The sequence below is a fragment of the Populus trichocarpa genome, chromosome 3 (assembly GCF_000002775.5).
Source record: "Populus trichocarpa isolate Nisqually-1 chromosome 3, P.trichocarpa_v4.1, whole genome shotgun sequence".
Lineage (NCBI taxonomy): Eukaryota > Viridiplantae > Streptophyta > Magnoliopsida > Malpighiales > Salicaceae > Populus > Populus trichocarpa.
This window is the reverse complement of record NC_037287.2, coordinates 18,319,394-18,333,258: the sequence shown is the minus strand read 5'-3', so window position 1 is coordinate 18,333,258 and position 13,865 is coordinate 18,319,394. Positions and strand designations below refer to the sequence as shown.

General features: G+C 35.9%; 2 protein-coding genes and 1 long non-coding RNA gene across 7 annotated transcripts; 2 read left to right on the top strand and 1 right to left on the bottom strand.

Annotated features, from left to right (window-relative positions):
* Positions 1-1,355: 1,355 nt before the first annotated feature.
* LOC7493195 (9-cis-epoxycarotenoid dioxygenase NCED6, chloroplastic) lies at positions 1,356-3,425 on the top strand. The gene has a single exon (XM_002304665.4). It carries the CDS (start codon positions 1,396-1,398, stop codon positions 3,202-3,204), a length of 1,809 nt encoding a protein of 602 aa, XP_002304701.2. The 5' UTR covers positions 1,356-1,395; the 3' UTR covers positions 3,205-3,425.
* Positions 3,426-4,373: 948 nt separating this feature from the next.
* Positions 4,374-8,727, top strand: LOC112326857 (uncharacterized). 2 transcript variants are annotated; one of them, XR_008058691.1, is made up of 3 exons: positions 4,378-5,414; positions 7,975-8,166; positions 8,252-8,727. It is a non-coding gene; the product is annotated as an uncharacterized LOC112326857 (long non-coding RNA). The 2 variants fall into 2 exon arrangements; XR_002980819.2 differs by having other exon boundaries at positions 4,374-5,414; positions 7,975-8,727.
* Positions 7,781-13,518, bottom strand: LOC7481247 (uncharacterized). 4 transcript variants are annotated; one of them, XM_024596964.2, is made up of 10 exons: positions 13,305-13,518; positions 10,607-12,943; positions 10,179-10,517; positions 10,005-10,091; positions 9,460-9,612; positions 9,037-9,200; positions 8,809-8,956; positions 8,504-8,626; positions 8,299-8,386; positions 7,781-8,142 (listed from the first exon to the last, which is right to left on the bottom strand). In XM_024596964.2, the coding sequence occupies exons 2-10, from the start codon at positions 12,608-12,610 to the stop codon at positions 7,955-7,957; spliced, it is 3,294 nt and encodes a 1,097-aa protein (XP_024452732.2). In that variant the 5' UTR covers positions 12,611-12,943; positions 13,305-13,518; the 3' UTR covers positions 7,781-7,954. The 4 variants fall into 4 exon arrangements, 3 of the variants coding, with proteins under 3 accessions (XP_024452732.2, XP_024452731.2, XP_024452733.2); XM_024596963.2 differs by having other exon boundaries at positions 10,607-12,744; XR_008058690.1 differs by lacking the exons at positions 7,781-8,142; positions 8,299-8,386; positions 8,504-8,626 and having other exon boundaries at positions 9,037-9,195; positions 10,607-12,744.
* Between the last annotated feature and the right edge of the window lie 347 nt (positions 13,519-13,865).

The window sequence follows — 13,865 nt, the reverse complement described above, 5'->3', positions numbered from 1 at the left end:
GTGTTGGGTTGACGCGGTAATCTATGATGGTTATCTGTGTCATTTGATCGGCACGCGTTATGTTTTTTTATCCGTCAAAAATATTATTCTATTATATCATTTGATACGCTGACATGTTCTCTTTTTCATGGGTTGCGCATGCCGATGATGATTGGTTGATTTATCACCAGTAAGTCTTTTTGTTTTCCTCTCTCAAATTACAGGTCGGTCCTCTTTATTGTTGATATTTCAACTTAAATCCTTATTCTTTTAATTTTTATTTTTTTCTTAGATCTTTTGTAAAAGTTTTATTTGTTTTTTTTTAATTTAATCCTTAAACTCTAATTTTCACATATTGTTTTTTTTTCAATTTAGTCCTTATCCTTTTGATTTATAATTTTTTTCCCTGACTTCTTTGTAAAAGTTTTATTGATTTTCAATTTCATCATTCAATCTAATTTATGGTGTTTTTTTTTTGCATTTTGATCCTCATTCTTTTGATTTTTTTTTATTTTGTTAAAGTTATTTTTATTTTTAATTTAATCATCTAATAAAAAAAATTATGTTTCCCTCTAATTTATTTTTTATTTTAATTTTCACCCTCATTTTCTTTTTATTCTAGATCCACTTGTGTGAGTGATTTTTTTTCCTGATTTCATCATTCAATGTTTGATTTGTTTGAAATTAAGCTTCATGATATTTTCATGTATAATATTTATGGTCTGATAACCTAGACCATGAATTGAAAGAGTTAACTCGGGTTAACATCTTTTATATATATTTTTTGTTTTTTTTCTTTAATTCATCATTTAACATTAGTTTTTTTTAAATAAAAAAACCATCATCCATCATTAGTTTTTTTTTCCACTCCTATTTGTCTTCTTTTACTATTCAATAGATTTTACATGTGTGTTTGTTTATATTAGTATTTGATCTAATAATAAAATAATTTTAATAAATAAATCTATTAAATATAACCGAGTAAATAACTTGTACTGTGAGATTTTAATCTATATCATTTTCTTGATTTTTTTGTTGATATTTTTGTTTTCATTTATCTACATAAATCATTCTTGATTTATTGAATAAAATAAATATATAAATTTTTCAATTTATATTTAGATCTTTTATATAAAAAACATGTAAAAAAATCTGCATATTTAATTTTTTTATTGAAAGAATACTCAAAACCGAAGCTGAGCGCAGCTCAAATAAGTTGACCAAAACCTAAATTGAAAGTACTGTATGTATTTATTAGCCAATGTTGTCGGTTAAGCTTATATCCACGTGTCTTCACCTCCTTATTAGCGCTCCACCCCCACCGCACCAAATTTACCTCCGACTTTCATATAAAGCACCCCACTGGACGAAACAAAATTTATACACCCCCCTTTTGCCTCTATAAAGTCTCTAGCAATGCAAGGCTCTCTTAACTTCTCCACCACCGCCACCGTCTCTCCCAGGCCTGCATCCTCAATCTCCAAACATACACCATTAATCACATGCAAGATCCTCATTAACCCCTCCAAGAAAAATGTTAGTCCCATAAAACTGCCAATGGCACCGCCAGTACCCTTGCCAGAACCGGCACCTCCATTTCTTGAATCTGAACCAACATCCATCCCAACAGAAAGAACTACCCCCCCAACTCATCTAAATCCTTTTCAAAGTCTTGCAGCTGCTGTTTTAGACAAAATTGAGACCTCACTAATTGTACCGTTTGAGAAAAAAGTTGTATTGCCGAAAACGATTGACCCAGCGGTTCAAATGTCGGGTAATTTTTCGCCGGCTCAAGAGTGTCCGGTTCATCACAGTCTGGAAGTTGTGGGGCAGATTCCCGATACCTTACGTGGGGTTTACCTACGCAACGGCGCTAATCCTCTGCATGCACCCACAGGGGGACACCACTTGTTTGATGGTGATGGTATGATCCATGCGGTTACCTTGGGCTCTGGAAACCGAGCCAGCTATAGCTGTAGATACACCCGCACAAGCCGGTTCGAGCAAGAAGCCCAACTAGGAAGGCCTTTGTTTCCTAAGCCAATTGGTGAGTTGCATGGTCACCTAGGCTTGGCTCGGCTGGCTCTTTTCATGGCTCGAGCTGCAGTCGGCTTTGTTGATGGGACACGTGGCAGCGGTGTAGCCAATGCCGGGCTTGTCTATTTTAACGGTAGATTACTGGCGATGTCAGAGGATGATCTTCCTTATAATGTTAAGATCAAGAGTGACGGCGATATGGAAACGATCGGACGGTTCAATTTTGATGATCAGCTTGATTGTCCCATGATTGCACACCCTAAGGTGGACCCTGTAACTGGTGAGCTCCATGCACTTAGTTACAACGTTATCAAGAAACCCTATCTAAAGTACTTTAGATTTGATGCATGCGCTAAGAAGTCATGTGACTTGGATGTTACATTGGACCAGCCAACTATGATCCACGACTTTGCAATCACAAAAAATTTTATGGTGATCCCGGATCACCAAGTCGTGTTCAAGTTATCGGAGATGATTCGAGGCGGGTCACCCGTAATTTATGATCAAAGCAAGATTTCACGGTTTGGAGTCTTGTCAAAAAAAGCTGTCGATGATTCAAGAATTCAGTGGATTGACGTTCCGGATTGCTTTTGTTTCCATTTGTGCAATGCATGGGAAGAGAATTCTAGTGACGGAGACAAGATTATTGTTGTTATCGGGTCGTGCATGGACCCGCCTGATTCCATCTTCAACCAATCTGAACACCCGCTTCGAAGTGAGTTGTCTGAAATCCGTTTGAATCTGAGGACAGGAGAGTCAACTCGAAGGGTTATTGTCGGGGGTATGAATTTGGAAGCGGGTCAAGTAAACCGAAGGTTTCTAGGTCAAAAAACCCGGTTCGTTTACCTAGCAATTGCAGAGCCTTGGCCAAAGTGTAGTGGAATTGCAAAAGTTGATTTGGAGACTGACGAGGTGACCAAATTTATTTATGGTGCTGGTAGGTTTGGTGGTGAGCCATGTTACGTGCCCAAAAATGGAAATGTTGGCGATAATGGAAGAAGTGATGATGACGGCGAAGGCTTCATAATGGGTTTCGTGAGAGATGAGGAAAAGGGGAGGTCAGAATTGGTGATAGTGAATTCATCGAGCATGAGTCAAGTAGCTTCAGTGAAAATGCCCACTAGAGTGCCCTATGGCTTCCATGGTACTTTTGTCAGCGAAGCTGATTTAAAACAACAATCTGTGTGATAGCTTTGCTTAATGTACATGCTTGTTGATTTTCTGCTGTTTCATCAAAATAAACTCTTGGAGCTGCAGAGCATGTGTTCGGCTGCCGCGCTACCAAACAAATCCGACTCATAAAAGCTTTCCTGGTTAAATGTGTACGCATCTCTATATATAAATGATAATTAAATGAAAAAAAAAAAAACATATCGCTTCACTTTATATATATATTTGTTTTCTTCTCCTCTATGTTTAGCATTATAATTAACACTAACGTAAGCTAGCAGTAGTTATTGTGTTTCTTTTTTCCTTTTTCTGAGATTATTAAAAAAAACAGGACCAACGAAGAGTGACCATTTCGAAGAAATAGATAGATAGTAAAAGAGAGAATCATCTGTATTTATAGATAAGAATATATCTATTTAAGTTTAAAAACATTATTTATTTGTTTTATGAAGCAAGTGTTGAGTAGTATAATCAATAAAATATTCTCTCTTATTGTGTTCGTGGAATAAATAGTATTCTATTAATTATTTCATTGGCCCATTTTACAAAAATATTAAATAAATTCGAGGTAAAAATATCTTTTAATTATCTCATATATGGGATGACTGCTATAGAAGGACTGAATACAGTGAAACCTAACCATATATAAGTCTATTGCTGGTGAATTATAATGGTGGAGACAAAAGTGCATTTGAAACATTAAGAGATAAGATAAAGCCCCTTTAATTCCAATCCAACTTGCATATTTTCAACCCGGCACATATCCTCAGCTACCTCAGTACGTCATTCTATTTTTGTCAACCATGCTAGCAAAACCTATTTAGTTCTTCTAAAGCAAAAAAAAATAAATTAAAAATTGTGATGTTAAAGCTTTTAATTTTGTATTTTTTTGTTTTAATTTAAAAAACATAAACATGTTTGATTTCCATTTATTCTTGATTTAATTTGTTGGAGGGGTTTTGTTTTTGTGTTTTAAAAGTGTTTTTTAAAAAATATATTTTTTTAAAATTAATATTATTTTTTGATATTTTTATATTCTTTTGATGTATTAATATTAAAAATAATTTTAAAAAAATAAAAAAATATTATTTTAATAAAATTTTAAATAAAAAATATTTTAAAAAACAGTAATTTTAAAAATACCCGAAGAGGTTTGATACTTTGATTTATCAATATGTAAACTTGTTTCTTTACCTTTCAACCCTCTTCCTCGCTAAAATCAACAGTTCCTTCTCCTTTTATCACAGCCCAGTCCCCATCTCCTCCTTTGGCCGACACCCCATAACCACCTGTCAGTTCCACCACACCAAGACAAATACAACATCACAGTCCCATATCCACAGCCATTAGCCACTGATCAGTCACCAGCAACAACCAAAACCATAATTGTCGTCTCCCTCACTTTACCAACTGAACCGAACACACCACAAGCCCATAAAACTCCACCCCTCTTCCTCACTAAAATCACAGCAGCCCACCACTCATCATCCAAGAATAAACCAGCAGCCACCACCAATGTCAACCTCTTCCACCCGAATCAACCCATAATAAATCAAAACATCCAGTAGCAGCCTGAACCAGCACCAGCCTAATCTCACAGCCACTGCCCCAGTTGACACCGTCACAACGCTGCCTCTTCCTCCAGCAGGTGCTGGAAGCGCCACCCAAAGCTACCATACACCCATTACAGCCACCGTAAAGTCGTCATCTGCCCACCAACTCCACTGTCAACATCAGCGGTTCAATTTCCCCTCTTCTCCAACAGCCGTCAGACCAAACACGACCTGATCTTAGCGTCGCTGTCATCTCCAACATCCAACACCACAAATCCTCCACACCCAAACCAGCAAATCATCCTCCACCACAGTTACCCCAAACCTCATCAAAATCGCAGTCTTCCACACCAGTAAAAGATCCTGATATTAGCAACTTCCATTTCTCCAAATCATCACGCCAGCAACATAGCCTCATTGGAGTGCCCCCTCGCCATGCCAGGATTATGAAGTTCACCCACAAGTTGTGACCAAGTTTGGACATTCTCTAAGAACTTGAGGGAGAAAGATAAACATCTGCTAGAGTTGTTTGTCTGTGGTTTTTTTTTTTTGGATTTATAAAAGGTACGTGAGAAGCACGCGCCATCCAGTCAGAATCCAAGTGCCGTGCGTAGTACACGCGTCAACAGTGTTTCCAGTCTCTATTTTCAGCAATTTTCTGATCTTCTCCATCAGGTCAATATTGTTCCCAGTTTTTTTGTTTTTTCCTTTCATTTGTTTTATTGTAATCTTTGTAATAATGGATAATTGTAAAAAATATGAAGGAGCATGTGGGGTTTAAATTCATGCTTGATGCGTGAATACCCCGGGGATTTATATTTGCTGGGGATTTTTATGCGCTTGGAGTGATAAGAAAAATTCAATCCCCTTGTTGGGCTCGAAACGGAAGGATTTCAATGTTCTTTGTGTTTTGTTTTCTGATGTTTTCCTTCTAAAAAAATGGTTTCTGGCTTGCCTTTTTAAAATAAATTACGGTAGGAATTTTTAATGCCCTTTACTGGGGACTTTCACTTGAGTTCTAGGTATAAATTACTGTGGATTGTTATAATTAAATTTACATAATCAAATTTACATAGATAAATTATGTAATTAAAAAGATTATAAAAAATATTATTTTTTTATATTTTAATTATAAAGTTGTTGAAATGTGTTTTACATATTCTAATGAGTGGGTGACATTATATTATTAAGAAGACATGTGAAACGCTTTCTAGCGGACAAATCTGGTTATCTGTCATATAATTAGATGCGTAAATGTGTTCTTTTCCACGTGATGCGGCATATATCATAGTTGGATTGTTGTTGTTGATCGATTGTTTATATATTTTTTTTTCTCTCTCATGACAACTAAAATATATAATTATTTTTTGTTTGGTTGTTGTTTGCTTGAGTTTGACATGGATTGCCAGACTCAAGCACCTTGGGTCTGGCAACCATGTTTGGTGGCAGACCCAAGTGTGGTATGACATTCAAGCATGACTGTCAAATCCAAGGAAATTAGGTCTGGTATGTTTGACAAATCCAAGACGCTTAAAACATTTTCTATACGTTTAACATTTTTTTTGTTAAATTTTTTTAATATTGACCTGCTATATAGCACATACTAATATACTAGTTCTATAATAAATCTTGGTGGAATTACTCTAGAGATGACTACATTATCTTAAAATAAAAAAAATGCAATATTTTGTTTTATATTTTTGTTATTTATCCTTTATTATCTAACTTTATGAATAGATATTTTTTGTGTTAAAATTGCTTATTTGTGCTTTTTTTTTCCTTTTATATTGCATTTTGAGTTAATTTGGGATGGATCAACGGAACTTCAAAAATCTATTGAGAGTGTGATGGCTCATGATTTTAATTTGGAACACGATGAAGAAAATGGGCTCAAAAGCCTAATTTAATATTCATCATCATGCCGGGTCTAATGCTTATGCTTTTTAAAGTGAGGATTGAGCTTTAGATTAGACTCTTATCCCAAATCACTTATGTTAAGTTTAGACAAATAATTATTAGAAAAATAATTAGAAAGGTCCAATAAATATATCATCATGAGTTTATAACCTAGAAATAATTTATCTAAGGTAAAATATTTTAGGGTAATAATTTTTTTTTTTTAAATATAATCAGCCCTTTACTTAAATTTTTTTGAAAATCAATTAAGGTTTTAGTTGTCCTAAACTAGGTAGCCACTCTTTATTTATTTTCTAATTTTACGATGATGTCCGGTGGGACACTAATTTAAGCTTCTTCAAAAAAAAAATTAATATTACTTTAAACTATTTTTAATTACGTATTATATAGCAACGGCTGTCTCTCTCTAAAAAACAATACTAATTATATAGATCATATAATAATATGTATGGATCGCTGTATTTATTTTTAAAATTATTAATATTACCGAGTCCAACAACTGACAAAAAAAAAAAAAACTTGTATCGTTAAGTCATTATTCAACTTGTGGATTATTGATTGAGTCTCCATCAATCATTATTTATTTATTTATTAAAATATTATCATATTAAGTTAATCGGGTTACAAGACAATCTTGTCTATAATTAGGTTCCGGGTATGAATTTTTTTAATCAAGTTTTTGATCCAAACCAATCAGAATTTAACAACTGTTTTTTATTGGACTGATAATGGTTTCATCCAATGAAAATTTGCTTCATGATTGACTTTAAATTTATTAGTTATTCATTATTTAAAATTAAAGAGATGTTTTTTTCGCTCTTTAGAATGAGGTTAATAGAGTCTATTTTTGGATAGCACTCTCACAGTGTCAAGTGGCAATTTGATATTAAGATAATTATTATTTTTTGAAATATTTTTATCTTAAAAATATTAAATTGATAATTTTTAAGTGATTTTTAATAATTTTAATATGTTTTTGTTAAAAATAAAAAAATTCTAAACAAATATTATTTTGATATATTTTTAATTAAAAAATACTTTTAAAAATTACTCTATATCAAAATACCAAACTCAGAATCGTTGAATTGCTAGCATAAAACAGAATTAAGGACTTGGCATCAAAGTAGGAAAACATTATTGAACATATTCATATTTTCTTTTCGGCCTACAAGGATGTTTATCTACAACTATATATGGCTCGATCGCATCAAAGCCACCTGGGAACTCTACTGCAACATTTTCCCAGTAAATGTTTTTGATATGTGAAGGTTTTTGCACGACTTTACAAAGGATGGCTCTCATCTATTTGCATAATTAGGTCGCTTTGGCTGGAGTGCTGTTGACATGCTTCGCAGCCTATTTGTTATCTCTGTAAACGATGGTCTGGCTTCTGGATCAGAGGCCCAGCATTCTTCCATCAACTTTCTCCATCCTGTATCGCAGTGTTCTGGTACAGGAGGCCTCAGCGTGCTGCTTACAATTCCACCTTCATTCAGAAATTCCACAATGTGTAAGATCTTTTATCTTTTCAATTTCCTTTCCTCTGTTTTCTCTCTTCCCTGTATTTATCTCTCTTGTGTTGTAATTATTGATAGCTTACGCGTTATAGAGTTTCTGGGTTAAGGGAGGGAAAAAACCTGACCTATTATAGCGCCGAATTGCATGTTGGCATATGGCTCTTCACCAGTCAGGATCTCCCACATTGCGATGCCAAACGAGAAAACATCAACCTGTAAAGGAAGATTTCTCAAATGTTGTTGGAAAATGTGGTTCAAAAACTTTATTAAGAAGTTACAATTTTTATTCTTGATATACTCGAAACTCCATTATACAAGTACTGTGCTAACCTTCTCAGAGACTCGGTTGCTGGTGCCATCCAATAACTCTGGTGCCATCCATGGAAGGGTTCCACGCACACCACCAGATACGAGCGTGTTCCTTTTAATTTTTGACAATCCGAAATCTCCAACCTGGAGAACAGGTGAATTACATGTATGAATGAGACTGATGTAGAGTGAATAAAGCTGAAAGAAACTCTTTTGGAAATTGAAAAGCATGCTTTGATACAGAATCAGAACTAATAGAAGACAATAGAATAAAGGAAGGAGTAAGGAGTAAGGAGTAAGGAGTGAGAGGTTTCTGCAAACATTACCTTGCATATGGGGCGTTGGGGATCCCTTAAATTGACAAGCAAATTGTCGCACTTCAAATCAAAATGAATGATATCTCTCAAATGCAGATATTCCATGCCAAAAGCAGCATCGAGAGCGACTATAAGCTTTTTTCGACGATCAAGTGATCTGTGCAACGAAGAAAGATTCTAGCATATTTCATGATAAATGGTACAAGCAAGCAAAGGATTCGCAGGCCACCAACTCACCTATCCTTCTTTTGCAAGACACGCCTCAATGATCCATTTACCATATATTCAGTCACAGTTGCCATTGTTCCCCCAGGGCCGTCAGGGACCACACCATAAAATGCTAACACATTTGGATGATGAAGATCTGATAGGATGCGTGCCTCTCTCCAGAAGTCTCTACTCTGCATAAATAGGGAGGGTTAATTAGATTTTCACTCAGAAAGATTCTAAAGCTTGTCTAAGAAGAAATCCAGTTGCTAAGACTTCTAATTCAACAAAAGGTTATGAGTTGTTTGGTCTTGATTTTTTCACTCATTATTTTATGAAATCTTAGACTACTACATGAATTGTTCTACCATGAACAGCCCACCATTATCAAGTGAAAGAAATTATGATGGAAAGGAATTATTTGTTCTAAAACTGATGATTACAAGGACTAACCAATCGCTCTTGCTCTGATGAGTTGCCTGAAAAACAACTCCTTTTGATCCTTTTAATAGCAACATCAGTACCTCTCCATTTCCCATAATAAACAGTTCCAAATGTGCCAGATCCTAATTCCTGCTCTTCTTCAATATCTGCATTCCTTATGATCTGCAAATCAAGAGTGTGAAGCTTTTAGTTAATTTAATTTATCCCTTTTGAAATGGAAAAAAATGCCATAACCATGTAACATCTAAATGATGGTAGAGAGTTGAAGTCATGAGCACATTTTAATAAAAAAGTAATGAGATCCAGGTCACATTTGAACTAGTAGGGGCTTCCAAGTTCAGACTTCTTTTTCACTGAAATGAAGGTTTGTGTGAAAACAGTTGGAACTGGCATCGGGGACCAAAAGCATTCCCCTACAATTAGCTAAATGAAACATTTGACAGATTTGGCTTGCAGAACAGGCATGGGAGTACTAAAGGATATTTTCTGATTGATGAATAAAAATAAAAAAAAAAAACCAAAGATTTGAGACTTGTGAGATATTATATCCTAACCTGCAAACGATAGATGCCTGCTTCTATTTCAGCCATCGCAGCATCACTAATGGAATCATTCACGTCTTTGTCATCACCTTCAATATCCTAAAAAACAAGGGGTCAGAGAGGTAAAACAGACCAGAAAATGAAATATCATACACAGAGAATCCAAATCAAAAGGAAACAGGTTACCTCAGATTCATATTCTTGACCCGTGCTTTCTACCTCAATAACTCCATCAGATTGAAATCCCTCTGCGAGCTCTTCTTCTACTCGTGGGACAACATTCAAAGAAAAGGGAATATCTGGAGGCGTAGTTCCAGTAACATCCTCAACAATTACCACTGGCTCTGCTATCTTATCATCATGATGGTTATCTAAAGGCTGTGACTGGACATATAGAGCATCTCCATCGATTGATTCCTTATATGATAGTCCCTTGTCATGAATCTTTTCGACCTTTTCATTATAATTCACAGGGTCTTCATGACACAAGGAATCCAATCTACTTGAAGCACTCCTGTTGGATTTCTGAATAGATATTTTGAAATTAGAGGAAATTATTATCTGCAAGTTTTAGTTTAGATCGGAAAAATCTTGCTATGGACAGCTATACTTACAGAGCTGGGGACTTTTGGTCCCTTGTCCCTTGATCCAAGAGATGCAGAAGGTAGATATTCAGGATCCCAATGGAGAATTCGTTGACCATCTTTGCTCTCAGTCATAGTACACTGCTGTTCCTTGGCAACCTTATGGCTCTTAACAAAAAAATCAGGTGCAATAGTGTCTGATTGGTGACTCTTAGGGTGCTCCTTCATAGCATCTGCATAATTTTCGGAAGTGTTAACTCGAGTAGCTGAAACCATCCTTCCATATGCTTGAGAATCTAGAGGATGACGATAAGCACTTGGTGGGAAGTTTAAATTCGGTAAGTTCCTATGCTCCATGGCATTATCATTTAGTGCAACTTCAACATTTCCTTCATACTGTTGTCTGCCTACATCAGAATAGTTAGCATTCCTGTTCATCCACTTCAGCACCTCTTGCTCTAAGTCAATATAACTCAGCTCTTCATTGCAATGATTCTCGAACTCAATCAATTGGTGTTTCTCATCCATTATATATGGTGCCAGCACTGGCCTTTCTAAGGATGAATTTGACATTTTCAGTGAAGATGATTTTCCCATTCCATCATTCCTGAGGGACAGCAGAATAACTGCTTCTTCCAACCATTTTTCTGCCACCTCACCATTTTCCTGCAACTGCGAGTCAGAAAATGCCCTTTCCATAATCGCAGGCCAGTCCGAATTCATAGAATTTTGAGGACGTTGTTGATAAGAAGGGAAATCTCCGCTCTGGCTACGATTATGAAGATGCATTTCAAGTTGTTTGCTAGTCTGATCAGTTTCCCCTGGATATTGTTGATAACAAACTTGATTCACCGATGGAATCGGCCCATGAGGAAGATTATTATAAAATGCAGTGTCAAATGGAAATTTGTCCGCAGCAAAAGTACCGATATTTTTATTATTGTCAGGGAAAGGTTGATCAACATAAAATAAGCTTTTAGAATTCTTATGACCTCTGTACTGAATGTTAACTGGACTCACGGGAGGAGATTGATTCTTATAATCTGATGCAGTTCCTAGTTGGCTCGCAGAACTCTGTCCACTAGAGCTCTTCTGGGGACTGTGGTCCAGCATGCCATTAACAGCAACAACATACTGACAATCAGCATTACACTGTTGTGAGGTCTTACCTTCAAAAGAATTTGGGCTGTCAGGTTCACCGGAAGAAACAAGAAATATACGCAGTCTTTGTGAGCCTCCATTTTTTTCAAGCCCTTGATATTCCTCTATCATGTGATGAAGATCTTCATCAGAAGAAACAGAAATAAGTGCATCAAGATCCTCACCAGGGAGCTGGTACTTGATCGTATGAGGTTGGTCACAAATCGCCAAAGTTTTCTTTGCAAGCTCCTCCCATGTAACATTTTTTCTGATGGATATGATCCTTGTTTCTCCACCAACATATCTAAGCTTCCCATCATTTGGCCTTGGCAATATCCTCCCCCCAAAGCTGCATAGAAATTTCATTTTTCCAGAGAAAGCACTTTCTGAAACTCTAGTTCCAAAAGGCTGATATGGCCAAGGGGTTTCCGGAACACAGTTAGGTGAACTGGTCGGACATAAGGTTACTCGACCAGAATTATTTGTTTCATCAACATAGTTACTTGGTTTTAGTGCATTGGGAACATACTCCCAGTGGTATCTGCCTGCATTATCAGCATAAGCCCTATTTTCTAGTTCAGCGGCAAGTCCTGTGGCTTCTATCCTGGAAACATGATCTGAAGCATCACAATCAGAATCCTTTCTCCTTACCCCATGAGTGCCGGCATGATTTTCAGAACCCATCGGATTGTTCTGATTATAATTGAATCCCATTTGCCCTGGCTGGTTATGATCCAGCACTCTTCTTCGAGCAAACTGGGGAGAAAATTCCTCACCAGTCTGTACAGAAATATTATGTACATTTCCATCTGCAGGAATTCCGTCCCTAGTCACAACTTTCATTTTATCTCCAAAGAACTGCTGGCCTGAGCTACCAGGCGTCTCATGTGTCATGGTCTATAAAAGAAAATTCACTTTAAATACAGCTGCATATGAACATTCACTAGCCTGTCGAGCCTTGTTTTCTCCATGCTCTTCCAAATTCCCACCGCACTCGAAATTGGACCAGATCATAGCACTCACAGCCCCTATGCACAAAATCAATAACATTCAGCGCTTATTTTCTCAATAGCAACTGCTGTCATCTTAAATGGGGGCAAAAAGTCAAAGTGCTATCAGCATCATTATGCAATACACAAATTCCCTTTCATCACTACCAAAAAAACATTGTCATTAAGGATCTGTATACACCAGGTCTTCAATCAAATCCACTTGATGTTACAATTCCTGCTAAATCCATTGAACACACACAACTTTGCTTCAAAAGAATAACAAAAATAATTGCAGTGCCACAATTCACTTTGATCTTTTATGCATAATCATCCATCAAACAGTTTGTGGAAACTAAAAGTTCAACCTTAATTTTATGAATCAACCAATGAAACAATGAACCAGGTTCAATCCATACAACAACCAAAGGATCAAGATATATCATCAACAATGCATTATTCACATTGCAAAGTGAAGGGCAAGGAACGAAAACAAAATTAAGAAATTAAGAATTTCCTATATAGAAGAATGATTAGATGTGGCAAAGATATTAAACTATGTACATGAAATAGAGCAGAACATGTACTGAAATGGGTACCTTCTTGTTTGTTGAAATTTGCAGTTTTACGTGAACATGTAAAGAATTGAAGATTGTTCCATTGAAGAAGAGGAGAAAGCCAAAAGAGGAAAATTGAGTATGAGATTAAGTTTTGTTAGAGTCTGGAGGATTTGATGGAGAAAGAGAGAGCGTTGCATGAGAGACGGAGTTTAAAAAGGGAGAGCTTAAAATAACGTGGACAAAAATATGAGGAGAGCGCGAACATAACTGTAAACTACAACCATCTTAAACTCTTTCACTTTATTACAGTTGGATCCGATACCTAGCCAATCCTGTCTATTGGGTCAGGCCGAGTGTAAATAAAAGTTAATTTAATTTGACTCGGTCCCTTGTCAGGTAAATGAGTTGAGTGAATGTATAATCCACTTAACTCGATTAAAATTTGATTTTTTTTTATTAACTTAGGTTAAATTATGACATGTACATTGCTCCAAGTTGACCGAAGTTTATTTTTGTATTTAACTGCATAAATTTACTTGTATAAGTTTGTAAATTAATCATTGTTAGAATTACAAAATTAAAAAAAAAAATCTCGATCGT